The sequence below is a fragment of the Notamacropus eugenii genome, chromosome 5 (genome assembly GCF_028372415.1).
Source record: "Notamacropus eugenii isolate mMacEug1 chromosome 5, mMacEug1.pri_v2, whole genome shotgun sequence".
NCBI classification, from domain to species: Eukaryota; Metazoa; Chordata; class Mammalia; order Diprotodontia; family Macropodidae; genus Notamacropus; species Notamacropus eugenii.
Genome location: NC_092876.1, coordinates 413,970,679 through 413,994,485, shown reverse-complemented (window position 1 = coordinate 413,994,485; position 23,807 = coordinate 413,970,679). Strand labels below are relative to the sequence as shown.

General features: G+C 36.2%; 1 protein-coding gene across 2 annotated transcripts in view; it reads left to right on the top strand.

Annotated features, from left to right (window-relative positions):
* The window catches only part of SH3BGR (SH3 domain binding glutamate rich protein), a 179,544-nt gene that overhangs the window by 111,154 nt on the left and 44,583 nt on the right, over positions 1–23,807 (top strand). The window contains exons 6-7 of one of the 2 annotated variants that reach the window (XM_072614799.1): positions 3,832–3,969; positions 16,343–16,428. In XM_072614799.1, coding sequence (XP_072470900.1) covers positions 3,832–3,945 — 114 coding nt within the window. In that variant the 3' untranslated portion in view covers positions 3,946–3,969; positions 16,343–16,428. Of the gene's footprint in view, positions 1–3,831; positions 3,970–16,342; positions 16,429–23,807 lie in introns of those variants that run through there. The other variant, XM_072614800.1, reaches the window with a different exon arrangement.

The following is a 23,807-nucleotide window of genomic DNA, read 5'->3' as shown; positions in this document are numbered from 1 at the left end:
CTCTTTAGACAGGAAAGTGTATACATTGTATGTGACTGCCTGATTAAAACAATTTTGTTTGTCATGTTGTATCGAATGGAAAAGACTCCTTATCTAAACAAGTTGCAAAATATTAGACTGTAACAACTGAAAAGGATCATACAGCAGTTGGAATGTCCATACTGTATTATCTCCTCCCCCCTTATTTCCTTTGTGGATGTATTAGTGTCAGGTTCAATTCCTTATTTTCCACTTTTGAGTATCTAATGAACAGAAATTATGGGAAATAAAAAAATGGATTACATTTTGGGAGAGGGTTCTAGTTGGAAGGGTAAGTATGTTTCTGAATACTTGACAACCAATTCACTACAATATTACTTTATCAAATACATATGAAGCAACTTTTTGTTCCTTGTGATATGACACATTGTTTTGTATTATTTGTTCCAAATGTCTTAATTTTTTTTGTAAATAAAGAATAAACAAGGAATTACTGGCCTAAAAAAAAGGAAAAAAATAGAAAAAATGTAGCATAGTGCCTGGCAAGTAAATGTTTATTCTCTTCCCCTCATTTTTTCTCCCCTCCTTTTTCTGTCAGTGTAACTTCCCTAGCTTTCCCCCTTCCCCTTGTCCCCTTTTACAGTTTCTTTCACCATTAGAATGTGAGCCCCTTGAGGATAGGGACTGTCTTGCCTTTCTTTGTATCTCCAGAGTACAGTACAATGCCTGTCACATAGGAGGTGCTTAATTAATGTTTATTGACTGAGTGATTTGCAGAGAATCTTGTCATTTAATCAAAGATAGAGTTGTCTAAAGCATTGAGAGGTTAAGCCAATATGTATTAGAAATGGGACTTGAACTCAAACGCTCCTGCTCCCTAAATAAGAAATAGTTGCCCTAAATAGACTAACTTCAAAAGGAAAATCCAGGAAAAGACCCCTTGCAAAAAGACACTAAAATTAGATGGATCCATAAGATAATTCTACTAAACTTTTAAAGAGCAAATTATTCCTGTGTAGAAAAGTATAGACTGTTTCAGAACATAACTACTATAGAAAATAAAGTAACACTATAGTCAGTGACCTCCATCCAAATCTTGAATATTACAAGTCTATATAGCTATCTTTCCCACTCTCCCAAACCCCTCCTCAAACATCAAGAGCTCTCAAATAATGCCCAGATATTTAAGTAACTACTGATTAATTCTTCACTGAGAATGACTCAAACTAAGGCTGTCAGTAACTTTTTTAACAATGATATTAACTAACAGAAATCTCACATCTGGGATTTCTGAATGATATGATTTATTAGTAAACACATTTAAATCTAATTAAGTATCTGATTAAAATTACAACACTCAGCTATGTCCTCAAGTATTAGCCATTCTTACATAGTATGAGGCATGGTTAATTCAAGCCCTTTCCTTTCCAAAACAGCAAATATGAAACCAAAGAATGTAATTCAATATTGTGTTCTTATTATGAAAATTTAGAAATGCCCATGTGATAGTCATAATTGAAATACAAGGACAACTTGATATAAGGAAGGCAGTTTTTACGAGAGTTGATCTTTGACCAATCCCCTTCTCTCACCCCAGACGTCCTATCACATTTGTAATTATGAGGCATTAAGAGATCTTTTGTGATATGTGAATACTTTTCTCTAATGGAATTAAAAGGATCAGTTTTATTGGACAGCAAAAATTGCACAAATATTTGCAGGGTTTTAAATAGCTAAGACCTAGAGGCATTAATTAGTTCAAGGCAGTGCCAGCTTAGGAACTTTTTGGAAGAAACCCCGGAAGAGTGGGAGGAGAGTATTTTTTGTGTCAGCTAAAGTGTTAAACAGTTATATAGTAGTAGACATCCAGCAATTTAAGAGTTAATCAGTTTGAGAAAGTTTGATGCACAATTGAGGGAGCAGGAACTCAGACAACTGACACAGAAAATCAGTCAATTGAGAGAGGATGCAGCTTTGAGAAACAGGACCCAAGGAAGCAGAAAAGTGAGTCTTGGAGAGGAGCAGATGTTGGGAACAGAGATGAGAAATCTGCCCAACAAAAACTCAGCATGAGAACTCTACAAAGACAGAAAGTACTTTGACACCTTTCAGTACCGGGAGTTGTGAGTGCCTTTTCTTGTCTCTATCTTCTCATGTGTGTTTCATTATGATTATACTCTAAGTCTTTAGACTGTCCTTCTGATATGGGAAATGTGCATTTATGGGACAGTGTACCCCAGGTTTTTGAGGAGAATATTTTGTTTTACTTTTTCATCTGAGTAAACGTATTGGTTAAAAACTGATTATGAGTATTGGTTGAGGAATTAAAAAATATACTAGTGGTGGCTTATGAGCAACTATTTTTTAGGAGAGCAGCTCTATAAGTTAGAACTTTACAGAAGAAGCTTCCCTCTGGATACTTAGCCTATGAGTGTTAATGCAGGTTGGAGAGAGTAGTTCAGAAGGGGTGTTACATAATAGATTATCTCTATAAGAGAAAAAATCAAGTCTGCATGATTATCTTAAATGAAGAGAAAAGCCTTTTTATAAAAGCCTATGGACTTTACAGTTTGAAAAGTCCATGTGAATAATAAATCAGATATTCACACTTTGTGTGTGATCAAAAGAGCTGGGATCATTGGTAGGTCCCTCTTTACATTAATCCATAGGAAATATTTAAATAAAAGATAGTTCAAGAGCTAGGACACTAGCAATCTGGAGAATCAAGAAAAACTTCTCGTAGAAGTCGATGCTTAGGCTGTTCCTTGAAAGAAAGCTTTGAAGCAGAGGTGAGGAGAGACTACAACCCAGGCATGGAACTGGCCAGTGGAAAGGCATGGAGATGGGAAATTGACTACTTTGTATGAAGAATAAATAGAAGATCAATTTGGCTGGATCTCAGAATGCAGATGTGAGACTAATGCTGGAAAAAATGACTGTATGGTCATATCATGAAGGGCTTTAACAGCTAAACATAGCTGTTTTTATTTTATCCTAAAGGTAGTAAGGAGCCACTGGAGTTAGTTAAGTTGGAGAGTGACATGGTCAAATTTGCACATAAAGAAAATAATTTTGGCAGCAGTGTGAAAGAAAGACTGAATTGTGAAAAAAATTGAGGCAGGGAGACAATAATCCAGACAAAAAGAGCCTGTATTTAGGTTGTAGCTGTGAGAAGGAGTCAAATGTGATAGATACTGTGGAGGTAGAAATTGTAAGATTTGGCAACAGACTGGATGTATGGAAGGAGGGACAGTTAGGAGTGACAAATAATGCAGAGTTTATGAACCTGGGAGACTAGAAGAATGGTGCTGTCTTCTATCAAAATAGTGAAGTTTAGAAAAGCGCAAGAATTTTGGGGAAAGATAATGAGTTCACTTTTGTACAGGTCGTTTGAAATGTCTTTAGGACATTAAGTTTGAAAAGTATAGTAGGAAATTGATGAAGGAGAAGGAGTGGTCACAAAAATGGGGGAGAACTAGGATGTCAGTATCTTGATAAAGGTTATACATGTACAATCATACTAAACATATTTCCTTATTAGTTATGGTGTGACTTTCAGATTATTCTAAGCAAATGTTCTGGGTGAAAGGATTCTCTAACTTATGTAGCTGATTTATTAATATTATGAATCGAAGCAATAGTTTACAGAAAAACAAATGAAACACAAATACTTATCTTTGAGGCATTAGGCTGTATTCCCATGTACTAAAAGTTCATGTTGTAGAATCTTATTTTAAAGGGTAGGGAGACTTATTTTTGTACATTTTTTGGTCAAAGGTTTTTCAGTTCCCTTTACTACTTCAATTTTGATGAATATCTGTAAATAATATTATTATCTTTTATTTAAATAAGGAGGGGACCACAGAAGAGGAAGAAAAAGAAGAAGCAGAAGAGGAAGAAAAAGAGGAAGTGGAAGAGGAAGAAAAAGAGGAAGTGGAAGAGGAAGAAGAGGCAGAAGACTCTTAATTCTTTTCATGCTTCCCTTCTCAGGTATTGATTTATGTGCTTGAAAAAAATTATTCTAGGAATGACTGTGATTGAACCATTGATCTTAAATTTCCAGTGTCAGAAAAACAAATCTCAACATCGGGCATTTGAATGTGTCTTGGTTTCTTTTTCAAAGGCACTGTTTCTAAAATTCGAAATGTCAAACAATTATGTTAATTGGATTCACTACAACTTTATGTCACCTAATCTCAACTGAGCTCTCGCTGCAACAAGGCATATCTTTTATTCCTCCCTAACTGAATCCCTGAACATTCCCCATAACAGCTTTTCCCAATTTTATCTTCTGTCCTCAACGTTCTACTTTACCTTCCCTCCCGTCCACTCAGCAGATCTTGCCTTAAACTATACTGAGAAAAGAGGGCATTTATAGTGAACTTTCTCTTGTCGATCTCAAAATCTCTTATCACCTGCCATTTTCTCTTTAACCCTACTCTTTGAGGTAGAGGTCATCCTTCTCCTTAACAAAGCTTCTACTTGTACCCTTGATCCTACCCACCTTCTGTCATCTCTAGCAGACTGCTCTCTCTCTCTCTCTCCTTCTATCTCTCTTTCCTCCTTTTCCTTTTCCCCCTTTTTCTTCTCACTCATTCCCACCGACCTATCTCCTCTTACCCCTTTCCTCTCCCCATTCTTCCTCTCACTTACTCCTCCTCTTCTCCTTCTTTCCTGCTCTTTCTGTCTTTCTCTTCCTCCATTCCCCACCCCCTCATTTACTCTCCCTGCAAACGTGCCCAAGTCTTCCTCATCCTTGAAAAAAACCCCCTCAGATTTGACCCTAACATTTCCTCCACGTTTTGTTCTTTCTCTCTCATCCTCTTCTCAGCCAAGCTCTTAAAAATTTGTCCACACTGATTGCCTCAGCTCTTTTTTATTTTAATATCTTTTCAACTCTTTACAATCTGCTTTCAGACCTCATAACTAAACTGAAACTACTGTCTCCAAAGTTACTAGTGATCATTTAACTGACAAGTATAATAGCCTTTTTTTTTTTTTCAATTTTCACCTTTCTTGAACTCTCTGAATCCTTTGACACTATTGACCACCACCTCCTCCTGGAGACTCTCTCCTCTCAAGGCTTTTGTGATATTGCTACCTGTTTGTTTTCCTTCCTGAAAAGGAAAAAAATCTAACAACTCCTTTTCATTCTCTTTTTCTGGATCAGCATCCATATCACATCCTATAAATATGAGTATGCCCAAGGCTTTTTACTGGGCCCTCTTCTCTTTTCTTTCTTTATCCTCTCTCTGATCTCTTCAACTCATTTGGATTCAGTTATTATTTCTGTGTAGAGGACTCCTATATATATATGTATATATACAGAAATACACACACATATATGTATATATATGTATGTACCCCTCATCTCTCTCCTGAGGTGCAGTCTCACATTGTCAACTCCTATTGAACATTTCAAACTAGATGCCATTTCAAATTCAGTACATCCAAAACAGAACACAGAGTCTTTTCCTCCAAACCCTCATCCTTAGTTCTGTTTTAACAGGGGATACGCTATTTCCAGGATATCATCTTCAATTCCTTATTCTCACTCTCTCCAGAGTCAATTGAAAAATATTGTTGATAATCCTACACATTTCTGTTGTTTGTGCCTTTCTCTCTCTACAAGATGATCCCACTTCTTTAGGCCTTTACCACCTTTTGTCTGGACTATTGCAATATTCTCCCAATTACCATCCATGCCTTCTCTACCCATTCCAATCCATCTTCATCACAAGTACTAAAGTACTTTTCCCAAGGTCTCATCATGTTACTTTCCTACTCAGTAAACTCCAGTGGTTCTTTATCACTGCTAGGATAAAAGAGAAACTCTTTTGTTTGTCATTCAATATTCTTCACCACTTAGCCACATATTATGTTTGCAGTTTTATTACATACAGCTTTGATAGTTTAAAACTATGCTAAGACTTTGGGGATACTCCCATATTACTCTGATTTATACATACAACAGACAAACCAAAGAGACCTCCTTACTATTCCTCATGGCACTCCATCTCCCCTCACCATGCCTCAGCACCAGCTGTCCCCCAGTCCTAGAATACACTCCCTCCTCTATTCTACTTCTTAGAATTCCTAGCTTTTTTTAAGGTTCAGTTCAAATCTTACCTTCTACATGAAATCTTCCCCCGTTTCCTTACCTGCTAGTAGAGAAGTAAATAAAATTTCCATAGTGCCTACTATGCGCCAGAAACTCTGCTAAGTGCTTTTTACAAATATTATATCATTTGATCTGCACAACAATCCTGAGCATTACGTGCTATAATTATCTTCATTTTATAGTTGAGGAAACTGAAACAAATGAAGTTGAAGTGACTTGCCTGGATAAGACAGCTGGTGTCTGAGATTAGTTTGAACTCAGGTCTTCCTGACTCTAGGGCCAGTTTTTTGTCTACTATACTATCACTGTCTCTAATATCTATACTCCAAATTTTCTTACATTTATTTTGTACTGCTGTTGTTTATACCTAGGTAGTAGGGTTTTAAAGACCACCCTCATGTGAGCCTAGGCAGAAAGTTGAGAAGAATATATGTTACAACCACACCAGACCCTTACCCTTTAGCTTGCTATGTCATGTCATATTTATTCTCATTTAGGGTAATTAATGAAAATATGTTCATATATATAAATGAATAAAACAGTAGCATCCTATTAATTATTAGCTCTGGTACCCACACTTCAGTTTATTAACTATTAGTTATCAAATAAACTTGAGAAACTTTTTTCATCATAAATTATTCTCACTATAACTTTTACACATCTCTCTCTATATGTAACCTCTTATTTTCCTAGGCTTAATTAAAGGTCCAATACAAAAAACAATAAAACAGACATAAATAATTATTTATAGTGTTAACCTCCTGTGCTAAGGAAAACTACCACCAGGTCCAAAATGACAAGAAGCAGGGGAGATAATCTGTCAAGCAAAGATAAGAGAGAAAGAGTCATTAGTAGCTAAGTTTGAGATGCTCTAGGACCAAACAATGCCAAAGATGTTAAGACAAGCTACTGTGTGCCAGAGATAGTGCTAAGCACTGACAATAAAAAAGAAAGGCAAAAAACAGCCTCTGCTCTCAAGGAGTTCACCATGTAATGGGTCACAGAAGGTGTGAAGCAAAGCTATGTTCCTAAAACCATTTGGATGCCTGAGATTGGAACTGTTGATTGTTCATGTGCCCATCCTTTCTCTCTGTCTCCAAAAGGGACATGTCCTGATCTTTCCAAAACTTATCTTCATTTCTTGGGAGATCATTTACCCTTTATGTTTATCTGTGTTTAAAGTCAGCTTTTATGATAAAAATGACTAATCATTTTATTGCTAGCCTAAGTGTGTAATTGCATGAATGCATAGGAAAGTGACAATAGTGGACCACCCAGAAGCACAGAGAGAGAGAGAGTCGACGCTTTGTTATTCTAGCAAAACACTATCTTTCTTTGCCTGGGGACACAGGAGCAAATGAAAGAGAACTATTTATTCATATTTACAACTCCACAGAGCAGAAAGAAAGAGATTCTCTTAAAAGGAAACTTTAAAGACAGGTAAGCAGAAAGGGAAAATAAATTCTCTAGGGATGAAGATACAGTTCAGAAAGATAGATTCATTGCCCTTTGAGACTAACAGAGGAAAAGGGAAGTGTGAGAGAGGAATCAGTTGCTCCCATCTCAGGATCAATAAAGCCCTGACTGGTGACTTGCGTTTTTTTTTTTTTTTTGGTCACACAGCTCCAGTCTTAGAGTCCTAATCTTTTATTCTCTGCGTATCTCAGTCTCCCAATCCTTACTGCTGTGCTAGTGACTGGCATCCCAGACAGCAAACCTCCTTACCCTCCTTTCCTTAACATATTTGGAATTAATTTATTTGTCAAAGTCATGCCAGAACTATGCTAAACATATACCTATGTTTCAATGAAAATTGATTTTCATAATGATGCTAAGACCCTGAAGAATCTTGGCATTTCTTCTAATTCATCAACTATGATTTAAATTATATTCTTTACAATTTGAGTATTAAAATGTTTTACCACTTTATCACATTTTTGAAAACTATGTAAGTGTATGTATATTTCTATATATATACATGACTCAGGAAGTAGAGAATCTGTATTCAGATTCCACCTCTGATGCCTATTACCTCCATAACCTTGGGATAGTCTTAGCCTTTGTGGACCTCACTTTCCTCATCTGTAAAATAAAATGAGGGGAACTATACTAGCTGACTTATGAGGACCTTGAAGCTTTATGCCTACAATCTATAACCCTGTCTGGAATTTATTGGAAAACAAAGAGCTGAGCTATTCATGGTAAGCTTGTTCCACTTTGTGGTTTTAAATAGCCATTTTCCTTAAAAAGAAAAACAATTGCTCCCATTGTTTACAAGAGAAGAAAGTTCCTGCAGTCATATGACATATCATTGAGGGACCGCATTGGCAGAACACAGAGAGAAACCAGGGTATGGTGTGTTCAAAGTCTTCTCTCAGTTTCTGATCTGCGTTGGTAGAAAGAATTCCCTCAACAATTTCTACATTGCTGAGATCACAGGTCTCAACAGTGTAATATACACATACATACATATATGTATGTATACAAATAAAATGTTATATGTATGTATATATATATATATATACATTTCACAAATTTTTAAATAGTTAATATTGATGACTTGAAGAAATATAAAAATGCCATGAGTTATATTCTATCTTGTACCCTCCTGAAATCAGTGACTCTGCTGTCTGTTCCCTAGAACGTTACCTTGGCAATACCAAGGTTCTAGTGACCATGGTATAGGCCATATATAACCTCCATTTAAAGAAATATAATAGCAGTTACATGCTTTTGACAACAAAAGGAGTAGCATCTCTATTTTGTTAGTCTAGTTAGTGATCAGTTAATCAACAAGCTTTTTACATTGTGCTAAACTCTGGATATAGCCCAAAGACAAAAAAAATGCAACAGTCCTTGCCCTCAAGGAGCCTACATTTCATTTGAAGAAATATGTATACATGTTAGAATGAAGCTCACTGCTAATAGATATCATTTCATTCTTTGTATTTATATCCTCAGTGTCTAATATATTACACTATTACCATAATAGATGATTAATAAATACTTGTTGATTTAATTAACATAAATATATGCAAAATAAATCATGATAGTACAGAATAGTCAGATCAGTAAATGTCATATGTAGAAGATGATGCTTGAGCTAAGCTTTAAAGGAAACTCAGGATAAGAAGGAGTGGAAGTGAGAACAGAATATATTCTAGGCATAGTGGTCAACCTGTGCAAAGGCAAATCCCAAAGGACTGGGACATGGAATGTTGTGTGTAAGGAAGGATAAGAAGGTCAGTTTGGCTAGAGTATAGGGTGAAGGTTGGTTAGAACATCTGAAAGATTTAAAATGCCAAACAAAGGAGTTTATATTTGATCCTTGAACTACGAGGGAGGCAATAAAATTTATTGATAGGGAAAGGACATGGTCAGAACTGTGCTTTTAGGAATATCACTTTGGGTTTGTGTTGAGAAAGCAGAAATTTAAGAAAGTCAATCATCAATTATCATCAATCAATGTTATCATCAATTAAGGAATGACAAGAAAACAGGGATAAGAACCATAAAGTATATGATAGGCCAGTAGAAGGATAGTGTAGAAAGAGCAAAGATAAAAACCAAAAGACTGATGATTAAGTTTGGGAAATTATGCATAAATACAAATTTTGCTAATTTACCTTTTGCTAATTACCAACCTATTATTTGGAACCTATTTGGAACGGGTGTCTGACCATTTTGAAACCCTCTGGAAAAGTCTATGACTTCTCATGAATGTCACAACTCCATTTTGAAAAACATTACCTTAGAGAGCTATTATAATTTCTAAAATCTTGGAAATCTTATTGACTGTCTTTTAGATTGTTACTAAGAAAAGGACATATTTTAAATACTTTTGGAAAATATCAATAAAGCCAAAGGAGCATTAGATATCCTCTAGTCCAAGATTTTCATTTTATAGATAGGCAAACTGATTTGTTCAAGCTCTGTCTAACTAGCTCAAGGAAGTTACTGTCAAAACTGAAAATAGAATCCATTTCTTCCATGCTATGTCTTGAAGCCTTGTTTCTTCCTACACCAAAACCAATTTCTAGGAAAATGGAAGTTGACATCTGATCTGGAGAAATTAACTGGGAAAAAATATTCCATCACTTGAATGATGATAAAACAAAATGTGACTGTATGCTTTTTTAATCCTTCTTATTAAAGATGTAAAATGCAAAAAAAAAATCAACAAAATATTTGTAAACATCATTCAAATGTTAACTAGATATTTTTATTTTATAAAACTGACATTTCTTATAAAACAGTACTTATATTAAAATAAGATTTTAACATTCATTGTAATAATTCATTATTAAATAATTAATATTTATTTATTAGTCTAATAATTTATTAGTTCAATCAAGTCTAAGCCTAAACTTGATGTTTGTCAAATACTTTTGTAGCCTAATCCAGGAGAGACTAAAATCTAGCCTGAGGATCATATTTAGCTCTCTAAACCAGTTGGCATACCTTTGATCATACCTATAGCAATAAAAAAAAATTTTGATAACTCACTTCTGATATTTGCTTATTTGTTTATGACATGCCAGTTTCTATTGTACTCATACATAATATATATTTTAAAACACACCCAAAATAGGACTTAAGATGAGAAAATCAAATAGTTTTTCTTTTTAAAATTTATTTATTTTTAGTTTTCAACATGCATTTTCACAAGATTTTGAGTTCCAATTTTTCTCCCCATCTCTCCCCTCCCCACACCCCAAGACACCATGCATTTTGATTACCCCTTTCCCCAATCTGCCCTCCCTTCCATCACAACCCTCCCTTCCCTAATCCCCATCTCCTCTATGTTCTTGTAGGGCAAGATAGATTTCTATATCCCATTACGTGTATTCCCAGTTGCATGTAAAAACAATTTTTAACATTTGTTTTTAAACTTTCTCTCCCTTCCTCCCTCCCCACCCATCCCCACTGAGAAGGCAAGCAGTTCAATATAGACTATGCATGTGTAGTTATGCAAAAGACTTCCATAAAAGTCATGTTGTGAAAGAATAACTATGTTTTCCTCCATTCTATTCTGCCCCCATTTATTCTATTTTCTCTTTTTACCTTGTCCCTCCCCAAAAAGTATTTGCTCCTAATTACCCCCTCCTCTCATTTGCCCTCTCTTCTATCATCCCCCCACACCCCACTTCTCCCCTTCTCCTCCACTTTCCTGTAGTATAAGATAGATTATCACACCAAATTGAGTGTGCATGTTATTCTCTCCTTAAGCCAAATGTGATGAGAGTAATCTTCACTTTTTCCCTCTCACCTCCTCCCTTTTCCCCTCCATTGAAAAACCTTTTCTTGCCTCTTTTATGAGAGATAATTTGCCCCATTCTATTTCTCCCTTTCTCCTCCCAATATACTTTTCTCTCATCCCTTAATTTTATTTTTTTAGATATCATTCCTTCCTGTTCAGCTCACCTTGTGCTCTCTCTCTCTCTATTGTATAATCCCTCCAACTACCCAAATACTGAGAAATGTCTCGAGTTATAAATATTATCTTTCCATGTAGGAATGTAAACAGTTCAACTTTAGTAAGTCCCTTATGATTTCTCTTTCCTGTTTACCTTTTCATGCTTTTCTTGATTCTTGTGTTTGAAAGTCAAATTTTCTATTCAGCTCTGGTCTTTTCAGCAAGAATGTTTGGAAGTCCTCTATTTCATTGAAATTCCATTTTCTCCCCTGTAGTATTATAGTCAGTTTTTCTGGGTAGGTGATTCTTGGTTTTAATCCTATCTGCTTTGACCTCTGGAATATCATATTCCAAGCCCTTCTATCCCTTAGAGCAGAAGCTGCTAAACCCTGTGTTATCCTGATTGTATTTCCACAATGCTTGAATTGTATTTTTCTGGTGGCTTGTAATATTTTCTCCTTGACCCAGGAACTCTGGAATTTGGCTACAATATTCCTAGGAGTTTTTCTTTTCAAATCTCTTCCAGGTGGTGATCGGTGGATTCTTTCAATATTTATTTTACCTTCTGGTTCTAGAATATCAGGGCAGTTTTCCTTGATAATTTCATGAAAGATGACATCTAGGCTCTTTTTTTGATCATGGCATTCAGGTAGTCCCATAATTTTTAAATTGTCTCTCTTGGATCTATTTTACAGATAAGTTGTTTTTCCAATGAGATATTTCACATTGTCTGATACTTTTTCATTCCTTTGGTTTTGTTTTATAATTTCTTGATTGTTCATAAAGTCACTAGCTTCTGTCTTCTCCATTCTAATCTTTAAGGAATTTTTTCTTCAGTGAGCTTTTGGATTTCCTTTCCCATCCGGCCAATTCTGCTTTTTAGGGCATTCTTCTTCTCATTGGCTTTTTGAGTCTCTTTTGCCATTTGGGTTAGTCTTTTTTTTAAAGTTTTATTTTCTTCAGCATTTTTCTGGTTCTCCTTTAGGAAGCAGATGACTAATTTTTCATGATTTTCTTGCATTACTCTCATTTCTCTTCCCAATTTTTACTCTGTTTCTCTTACTTGATTTTCAAAATCCTTTTTGAGCTTTTCTGTGACCTGAAACCAATTCATATTTTTCTTGGAGGTTTGGATGAAGGAGCATTGACTTTGTTTTCTTCTGTTTGCATGCTTTGATCTTCCTTGTTACCAAAGTAAGATTCTATAGTCTAATTCTTTTTCTGTTTTTTTCTTATTTCCCCAGCCATTTACTTGACTTTTGAGCTCTTTGTCAAGGTAGTTCTCTGCTTCCAGTGGGGATGGGGAGGGTACTCTCAGCCTCTATATCCCCCCACAAACTGTGGACACAGAGCTCCATAAACAGTTGCTGTCTCTGCCGCTGCTGCTGCTGTGGCTGTCATCTTTCCCCTCCCCCTCTGCCATCCTGGGGCTGGGTCCAGACCACTCCACTCACCTGCACTTGTCCCAAGACTTTTTCTACTGACCTTCCAATTTGTCCTCAGTGTTTTGGGGTCATGAAGTTTGGAAACCACAGCAGGTGTGAGAGATTCAGTCCCCCCAAGGTCTGCTCAGTTCCTGTCTGTGCCAGTGTGGCCCATGCTGGACTGTGTCCTGCTGCCTGGGAGGTGTGATAGACATTTCTCAGTAACCTTCCAGGCTGTCTTGGGCTGGATATTTGCTTCACTCCATCATTCTGTGGGTTCTGCACCTCCAGAATTTGTTTAGAGTTTTTTTTTTTTGCAGGTATTTGGCTAGGTTTGGTGGGAGTGCTCTAGAAAGTGCATACCGTTACTCTGCCATCTTGGCTCAGCCCCCATGAAATAGTTTTTCAAAGCAATTTGTATTTATAGCTGATTCAAAATCCCTTTTGCTGTCACTAAAGTATTCTTTTACTAAAGCAATATTAATTTTTTAGTGATGGCAATATGATTGAATGTTTCAGTATTTTTGAGAGTCTTGGTTTAACATTTGTGGTGCAGTAATATATCACAATATATCAAAAGTGAAAACGGTGAGGAGACCAAAGTTCATTTTGTGAAACTTCCATTCTTTTCTCAAGATGTAGAAATGTCATACAAGACATGTGGTTTTCTGATGCAATGAACTTAGTGAAGGTATCAGTATTAATATTTATGTTAAATAGTAAGAAAATTTTATTTCTTATTTTTTAATTTTTATGAATATTCATAATTTAGTTTTCCAAAGTGAATACAGATGTTAATCATATCTTGCTCCTGCCACATCTTGTTAATCAGTAGCACCTGGTTTTCTATAGAAAAGCACTGGGAGCTAAGTGAAACACATGGATATTTCTCTTGGACAATGGGAAGCACAGTGGGGGCAGCATTTCACTTGGTTAAGGATGTCAGATTGGAATTCTAGGCCAAAAAAGAATGATTGATTGAAATAAGCCTCTTTGATTTATGTCAACTATTGTATGAAATAGCAAAGTAAGCATATTACAGTAACCATGGTGGAACAGTTGACTTATGGTTTGCTTATAAGCTTTTCTTGGCCTTGTTCAATGTCCACCTCTTTAATTCACCCATAAATAATAAAGCAACCATAATTCCTTAAACTTTTCTTTAGAAAGTTTTGAAAGTTTCTTTTCTTTTGCCACAATCTTGAAACTCTTGCTTTGTAAAATTTTTGTATATATCTCATTATTGTTTAGATTACAAATGTTTTTCTTCAGCTTCACAGAATTTTGTAGAAACATTTTCATCTTGGATTATCTCATTTTCTTGAATTTGGGATCTTGAGATGTCTGAGCTAGGTCAAGAGCAGGAATTCTAATCCTGTATTTTGGCATAATAGGTTTCCTTTGTAATCCTATGCATTTTTAATGCATTAAAATATTCTTAGAAAGGGTTGAAAGGCTTCACCATGCTGCTAAAGAGGTCCATGATAAAAATGGTTAAAAATTTCTGTGCTAAAGTGTTATCTTCCTCTTTTACAAAGAATATCTAAATTTTGCAAGTTTAGCTCTTTATTCTAATGACATTGCCACAACTGGCTGCCATGGGAGTTAAGTTTTTTGACAAGCCCTTAAGAAACATGGCCTGAGTTCTTCTGTGTGGTTCTGGATGACTGGCTACATCAAAGATCACATTGGAGACTCTTCTCAAGGGCGTCTTATCTGTGTACTTAGCCATTAACACTTTCATTTTCTTTTGTTGCATCTATAGGATCTCTAGTCTCATTCAGCAACCATGTTTGTTGGAATTATAGAAGGAATTATTGAAGAGCTGGGAGAAAGTCAATTTGGAGGACTGAGATCTGTTTAGGAGATGAAAATTCAGTATCTCACTCTTTTTTTTCCTGCCACAGAACAAACCTGTTCTATGGTTACCTGCAGAGTTGTGGACACTAAAATCTGTTTCCTATGATTTTCCAACTTAATTTACTGCTTTTTTTTGATATCTTGATATCCATCCTAGTTAGAGATATTCTTTCAGAATAATTTTCCCAGTCATGGTTCTCTTGTTCTAAGATTTTTCCATTGTTGCATCCTGTTTAGCATTTATAGCCTTTTATAACCTGGCCCCAACTTACCTTTTTAGCCTTATTACACACAACTTTCTTTCAAATACTCTTCAATACAACCAAGCTGACATTATTACTGTTCTTTATATACTCTGTCTCCCATTTCTGTCTTTGTACTGCCATTCATCATCCCTTCTCAAGTCCACCTCTTAGAATCTCTACTTCCCTTCAAAGTTTAGGTCAACCCAAACTTCTACATGAAGCTTTTCCTAATCCCATGGTTGGTAGTGCCTTCCTCTTCCTCAAATTATCCTCCAGCTATTTTGTTTATGTTTATAAAATAATATGCATGCTTCTAGGGACATTCCTTATGGGGAAGAAATTTTTATTCTTGGTTGTTTAAGATTTAGGGATAAGAGAGTATGAGATCTTGTGGGTGGAGAGAGAGCAAGGAATTGACTCAGAGCAATACCTGCTCTCAGGTTTTGAGAGTACCAGCAAACATTGTTATAAGGAGGGATCTCATATTCTGCATAACTAGGATCACTAACTCCCTACTTCCAAGAAACTATCTCCTTAGGCCCTCAAGGCTTGGAGAAAGTGCTAAATTCCTAGAGAGTGTATAACCTGTTTCACTTATATCTTTGTATCTTTGTGCCTAGCATGGTCTCTGTCATATAGTAGGTGACTAATAAATGCTTGCTGACTGATTACCATCTTCCAGTAATCCACTGGGTCCCCTTGACTTGGCTTGGCTGCTCCCAGGGGCCATTCATGTACTCCTCTACCTCCTTGTCCATTGTTACTACCTCCAACTTTGTTACTTCCACCTGTTATATCTGTCTGATATGGTGGATATCACTATCTATATCACTATTAGGTCCCCTTTGTCACCTCAACTTTCCAGTCCTTGGAGAGAGGGAGTGATGAAGGAAGGATAGAGGAGCCAGCTGTTATCACATTCAACGATGCTGCTATAGCCCACCAGTGAGAGCTGCTTCTATTAGAAAATGTTAGTGGTGAGAGTAGGAAGATGCCTTCTCCATATTTTCTTCCTACACCCTCATGGATCATCTTAAGAAAACTCTGGGGTGCAGATCTCTCCCTCTTTGGAGATTACTGCTCTACTGTTGTGCTTACTAAAAGTACATTCAATTAGATATAACTCTAGGCTAGTTTTTTATATGAAAATCTTGATTCTCCTCCCTTGTATTTCAGTGAATGTTAGTTAACAACACAGAAGAAAATTTAATGCATGTGAAATAATCAAAGCTGTAAGAAATATTCAGAGAGGATCCTAAAAGTATTCTTCTTCCCAAATGTTTTCCTTTTCCTTTAGGAAGTGAAGTACAAGGCATGCCAGAATGTTTCATCAATATTGCCCCAGCAAAATGAGATGGCCTGAGGTTTAGACACATTTCTTAACATATCAATACTACCTTGAGGAGTTGCTGCATCATTTATGTGGGTAGATGTTTATTGTCTATATCTATAAGAAAGGAAATTAGATATATGCAGATAAATTTATGTTTGTTTCAAATAGATAGACTTGCTATGAATGAGCACACCTTAATAGTTCCCTGAAAAATTTATTCCAAGCTATGGAACTAACTCAAATTTAGCCCAAGAGATTCTAAGGATATTCCCTGTACATGTGCCTTATGCTGCTTCTATCAGAATAATTTTGAATATGTTATGGTGTACAATGGTCGAAATAAAAGCTTTTGATGTAAAATCATGCCCTTGTCCAGAGAAGCCTCATTTTTAAATTTACAATCTTAATCGCCAGTACTTTAGTTTACATGTTACATAACCATACGCGGACCAATATTTTTCATAGACATTGTGATGTTTTTAATTTTTCATTTGCTACTACATTTTATAGATATTTGATTTTATAGATGTTTAATTATACATAATATCTATTTTTATCCTTTAAAAGTAACTGTTAGTCAAATGTATAAGTGTGATAGAAAACATAGATGTGACCTGTGTTGTCTTCTACATGAAAATCTGTTGTTTTATCACTCTAGCTGTAGATTGTACTAGTATTTCTTTTTTTCCTTTTAAAAATACATGCATCATAGTCTTTTTAGAGAGAAAAAATGAAAATTTTGGCCCCTTCTCTCAACAAACCCACTTTGAATCCACCATATCTAATTTGTGGCCAAGACCTATTGATTTGACCTTTATGACATCTCTCAAATATGTCCCATTTTTTTATCTGACATTGCCACCATACTGGTACAGGCTTTCATTGCCTTAGACTCAGACTATTGCAAGAGCATACAATCTACTTCAAGTCTCTCTCTATTCTACTTCATCCTTTCCTAAAGCACAGGTCTGAACATATGACATCCCTATTCCTTAAATTCTAGTGGCTACCTATCACCAGCAGGATTAAATATGAAATCCTCTATTTGGCATTCAAAGTCCTTCATAACCTAGCCCCTTCCTACATTTCCAATCGTATACCTCACTCCCTGCCACACTTTTCAATTCAGTGACCCTGACCTCTTTGCTATTCTAAGAACAAGACACTCCATTTTCTAGTTCCAGACATTTTCTCTTCCTGTCCCCTAAGCCTGAAATGCTTTCCCTCTTCATCTCTGTCTACTGATTTCCTTGGCTTCCTTTAAGTCCCAACTAAAATTTCATCTACTACAGGAAGCCTTTCCCTCTTATTTCTAGTGCCTCCCATCCTTTATTTCCTATTTATATAGAACATAGCTTTTTTTTTGTTTGACTGTCTTCACTCTTAGATTGTGAGCTCCTTGAGAGTAGGGACTATTGTTTCCCTCTTTTGGTATTCCCATCACTTATCACAGTACCTTAATAAATATTTATTGATGGACAGACTGGAGTAGACAGAGACCTGAAGTACAGAGTCTGGCCAGCACACTCTTGCAATAGACAAGGTGTGAGATGATGACAGTCTGCCCCAGGATGGTGGCTGTGTGAGTGAAGATAGAAATGACAAAACTTGGCAACACACTGGATCTATGGGATGAGAATAAGTGTCAAATCATGAATAACAATGAACATATATGAGTGGGAGGATGGTGGTGCCTTAGACAGCAGCTGGAAAGATGAGAAGGTTTGCGAAGTAAAATAAAGAATTCTGTTTGAGTTTGATCATGTTTGTGAGACCTCCAGTTTGAGATGTTCAGCAGGTATTTAGTGATTTGAGACTTGAGATCTGGAGGGAGGTTAGAATTGAATAAGTAGATGGGAAAATCAACATAGACATGATAAATGAATCCAGTGAGAGTTGATGAGATAATCAAGTGACTACTATAGAGGAGGAAAAGAAGAGGATCCAGGACAGAGCACTGAGGGATACCTACAGTTAGTGGGCATAACATGAAGGAAGATCCAGCAAAGAAGACTGACAAAGAATTATCAGACAACAATGATACCTAGAGAACAGTGTCCCAAAAAACCAGAAAGTAGAAAGTTTGAAGAAGACAAGTGTCAAGGGTTAAATGATTGGGAAAGGGTATTAGATTTGACAATTAAGAGACCTTTCAGTTTCATTTCAATGATGAGACTGGAAGCTAGACTATAGTGAGTTAGAGGAGAGGATGTGTTGGCATTGATTTGTAATTAGGAGTCTTAAGGATTTTGGCCATGAAAGACAGGAAAGATGTATAAAGATAGCTAACGGGGATGGTTGGTTAAGTTTTTTTAAAGGATGGGAGTGACATGTTCATTTTTATAAGCAGATAGATAGGGAGAAATTGAAGATTAGTGAGAGAACGAGGATGACAGATGGGGCAATCTGTTAGAGAAAGCAGAATAGAGTGGGATCACTTGTGCATGTGAATGGTTTTGCCTTTTCAAGGCAAAGGGTCAACTCTGTATGTGAGGCAGAGGTGAAGAAGGAGATAGTAGGGAAGTCATCTGAGGGATGACAGATGACAAAAAGAATGAGTTCTTAGTGAATGGCTTCAATCTTTTTAGTAAAATATGAAGCAAGGTTTTCAGCTGAGAAGATAGGAGGGAGGAGGGTACTTTCCATGAGTGGTTTGAGAAGGGATGAAAAAGTTTGAAATAGTTGTAGACAATGGGATTAGGGAGGCATAAATGATTGCCTTGTTGTAGTTTAGACCTGGTTGAGATGTGATCTTAATTTGTAGGAGATCTCATCATCATGGTTTGGACTTTCTTCAAGTGAATGCAAATGAAGCTGCAAGTGGTGGAAGTTATACAAGGCTGAGTCTTGACAAAGTGTTATTAGCAAGGGACTTTAATACAGAAGAGGTTGAAAGAAGGAAAGGAGGAGAGTATAGGCAATTTGCAGTTGATGGCCTGGGAAAAACTGAGGAGTGGAGGAATTAGAAGTCATGTTGAGGTTGAAGAACATGGTTAGGGGTCACAAGGCATAGGGAAAGATGGGAGGATAAAAGACTATGATCAGATAAGGATATAATCATCTGTGTAGCTGAGGTGGAGTGGAGATAGGAGTAAGAGATGAACTCAGAGAAGTTAGTATCACAAAAACCTAGAGAGAAGTATCAAAGATTGACAGTGTTATTTGATAGGTACACAGAAGTCAAGAAGGATGAGGACTGAGAAAGGACCATTAGATTTTGCTTAACCAAGAGATTCTTGGTAACTTCAGAGAGTGCAGATTCAGTTGTATGAGAAGGCTGGAAACAAGACTACTGACGGTTTAGAAGAGAGTGAAAGGAGAGGAAACATTGATTGTAGATGGCTTTCTCAAGGAGTTTGACCATGAAAAGAAGGAGAGATATAGGATGATATAGCAGGGATAGAAAAGGGAGGATTTGGGGAAAAAGATAATGAGTTCTGTTTTGAATATGTTGAGTTCAGAATAACTACAGGACATCCAATTCATCACGGATTGTTAAATTTGGAATGAAAGAACTGAAATATTTGCAGCCTTCTTTATGCCTTAAGAATATTCTTTTCTTTCATTCTCTCTCTTTTTCCTCCTATGAGTTTAAAAAGATAGAGATTCTGGAATACAGAAATCCTCTTAAATTCAGTACTGACTTTATCTTTTTTCCTCTTTTGTGACAGACATACTCATGATTCATGTTTTCACAGAATGATGGTGGTGTTTTTATTTCTCTCTTCAGAGCAGAGTTGTGGAATGTGGAATTTATTATCCAACCCTGTTCAATTTAAATCCATCAGGTGATTAGCTAAATGATTGAGCTAATCCTTATTTTGCTGAACACAGTATTATGTGCTTTCATCTTTGAACTGAAATTCCTTAATGTTACTAAAATATGCTTTATTTCTAATAATTCTGCACTCTTTTGTGCATCTGTTTTTAAAGATGGACCTGTAAAAATATAAACTTCTGAATGTAGTCAGCTGAATTCCACTGTCAACAAAATTAAATGGTAAAGTATTTGTGAAACTTCTACAATATCTATAAAATACATAGGTACATGTAATCAACCCTGGTTTGCCCCTCCTCCCAGTCATCCCCAGCAGTGTAATGCTTTGTCTTCATGTGTTGATACTATATGTTTGTAACCTGGAAAAGCATGTTTGCTGTTATTTGAAGCTCATAGGTATGCATAAAACATGGACTTCAGGAATCTCCCTGCATGCTTGGCCCACACTCTATGGATACTTCTTGTTGTAGAGTTGTCTGAGTTGTGTCCCATTCTTTGTGACTGCCTTTGGCATTTTCTTGGCAAAGATACTGGAATGGTTTACCATTTACTTCTCCAGCTCATTTTACAGATAAAGAAACAGAGGCAAACAGGGTTAAATGACTTCCTAAGGTCACATAGCTAGTGAGTGTCTGAGGCCAGATTTGAACTCAGGAAGATGAGTCTTCCTGACGCTAGGCTCAATACTCTATCCACTGCACCACTTACCTGCCCTGTGCTTAAGCTAAAATTGAAATAAAAAATTAATTAATTAAATTAAATTAACTGAATTAATTAAATTAGGTGGAATTTAAATTAATCTGAAGTTAAAAATTAATTAATTAATTAATTAAATTAAGTTAAAATTAAAATAAAAAATAAACAGTCTTAAAATACAAATAATTTTAAGTCTGGGCATACTTAATATAAAAATAAAAATGAATGAAACAGACAATTCTAATTTTTAAAATGTAATTCCTGTAACAATCAATAGCATTGCATAAAATACTTTTTGAATTTCTAAACCACAGGAGAAATGTTTTAAAGTGAATATTAGCACTTCAAACAATACTAGCTTCCAACCAGCTACCACTTAAAAGGAAGGAAAGTCATGGTAGCTAAAGCAACAGCACAAAGAAAGGGACAGGAAGTAACATATTCCAGGCCCGTTTTAACACTGCTGCCACCTTACTTCACCCTTACATCTTAATAAAGACAGTTGTATTGTTAAGGAGATACATGCAGCTGCTTTAATAAATTTTTTTAGGATAGATTGCACAGTATAATAACTCTCTAGTCTGCACTGCAAATAACATAACATTTCTTCTGCACGTAAGGACAATATAAAGCAGTGTTAAAGAAATAGATAAAGCTTAACAGAGAAATAGAAATATTTACATACATCACCAAACTGAGAAAACACCAACATCTGGGTTCACATGTTGGGGAGTCCCTTCGTTTCAGAGTCCTGACTGGGAAAAATCCTTGGTGGGACTCCAAAGGATATAGCAATTTTTCCAGATTATAGCCAGTTTCAAACAAGAAGAAATTGGTGGTGTGGCCATGATTCAACAACTGATAGGCTTGTTGCTAGAAATTACCTCCATGACTGGCTTAGCACCAGAGCCTACATAACCTTTGATTTAGTGTCAGGGCTCTTTGTGGCTGCACAGGATGTATTGTGGCTGAGGACTGGGCCAGAGCTCAAAGCAGCAAGACATCTGTGATTCACATGGCAAAATGTTTGTGTTCAAAAGGACACAGGATTGATTCCATTTATTCCCAGAAGGGTGGCCAACTCTTCCTGGTATAAATAAGCTGACCTTTCAGTCCTGGGATACGGCCCCGGTTCCAAGGAGAAAACACAACATATGTTGACTCATGGAGGTCTATAAATGTACAGAGAAGATATTTATATTTCATTAACCCTGCAACAGTGCAGAATAACCAATAACCCCAGGAATAGTGGTGCTTGCCAGAACACCATCTAGCCTGACACCCACAGCTATCATTAAAAGGATCAGTCTTTGTGGAAAAGAGGCTTCCTTTCTTTTCCACCAACTGCTACTGATGGGCAGATAATCCTAAAACCTTGGGAATACCAGTGTCTCCTAGATCACTGATCTTATTTCCAGGACATGGCCATCACCCCAGGAAACAACCTCCTAAGAAAATGTGACCTGGCAATTGCTTCTGCATATCCTAAAGCCTCCAGTTTCTCAGTAAGCAGAGATACTGAAGACCCAGGAAAAGAAATTCTTAACATCCAAGTCCTTGGCACTGACAAATAGTTTAAAATTAGAAATAGATGATTTTATAAGTGAAAATAAGTTGAAAGAATATGCATTACAATCTGCTTTGCTACTGTACCTGAAGAACCGCTGAACCTTTCCATCTGACTGGCAACTGAAATCTATATGTCGGCTCCTTGAGGACAGGGACTGACTTTTTCCTCTTTTTGTATCCCCAATGCTTAGCACTGTGCTGGCACATAATAGGTGCTAAATAAGTGTTTCTTGATTGACTGTCTTCTCCATTAGATTGGGAATTCCATGCAACCAGAGCTTTTCTATTGGCATCTCCAGTGCTTATGGTGCTTTACAGATAGGAAGTGCTTAATGTCTTCATTCATTCACTGAAAAGATATGATTTAGCCATGGGAATTTAACCCCCTCAATTGTTAAACTGTTTGTTTCTCCTATGACTATTGCTTCTACTTGAAACTGGAACCAGAATAAAAGTTATAGATTCATTTTTAAACTTGGTTCATGTAATATTGTAAAAAGAAGTTGAAGATTTTATTTTTATAAAAGTGCTCTAGGGGTTATTAAACAGAAGAGTTATTTGAGAAAAAGTTTTCAGAATAAAAGGTCCAATGTAAATAAAATGTCTAAAATACTAATAAGAAAAGTAATACAATGGTAGGATACTTAGGGGGATGAAATATCATCAAAGCAACAGATATGGAGCAAAACATTGAATTTGATTTATAAGTATTTGAGGGTTCAAAATCTATTTAATTTCTTTAAAAACAAAATAAACTATTCCTGTGTATTTTTCTTTAGCCATTGTTCAAATACGTCCTAAATCCCTATAGATTTACGAAAATAAATGTTTATTTGTTTCTCTAATGTCCTTGACTCTCGGAAGCATTATGAAAATGGTTCTTCAGGTGGAAATATCCATTTGGTATAAGGATAAATGATTTATGATGATAGGGTGGATTTTGGAATTGCACCTTAAATAAGTTTATCAGTATATGAATATATAACGATATGGGGTGATGTTGCTGAGGAGTAAGTCTGGTTAATGAAAGCCCAGTCCTTATGAGTATTCACACAAAGTCTGTCTAATGCAGTACTCCATGGGGACTTTGGAGTAAGTGCAGGCATGGGTATTTCTACAAGTATCTTTCCAAAATAAAAATTATTCTAAAAGCTGTAAATATAGGCATGACTGTTTCTAGTCCATAAACTACTTGATGAAGACATGGAGTTTTGATTGGCTGGATGTTGAGCCAGACCTGGTATGTTATACAAAAAATTATCATAGGAGCAATTGGATGACCCTTCCCTGGTATCTATCAAGGAAAATAAGTTGCTGTGGACTCCAAGTATGGAATGACCCTTGAGCTGGCATAATGCTTTCAGTGTATGACCCTGCTGTTTGCTT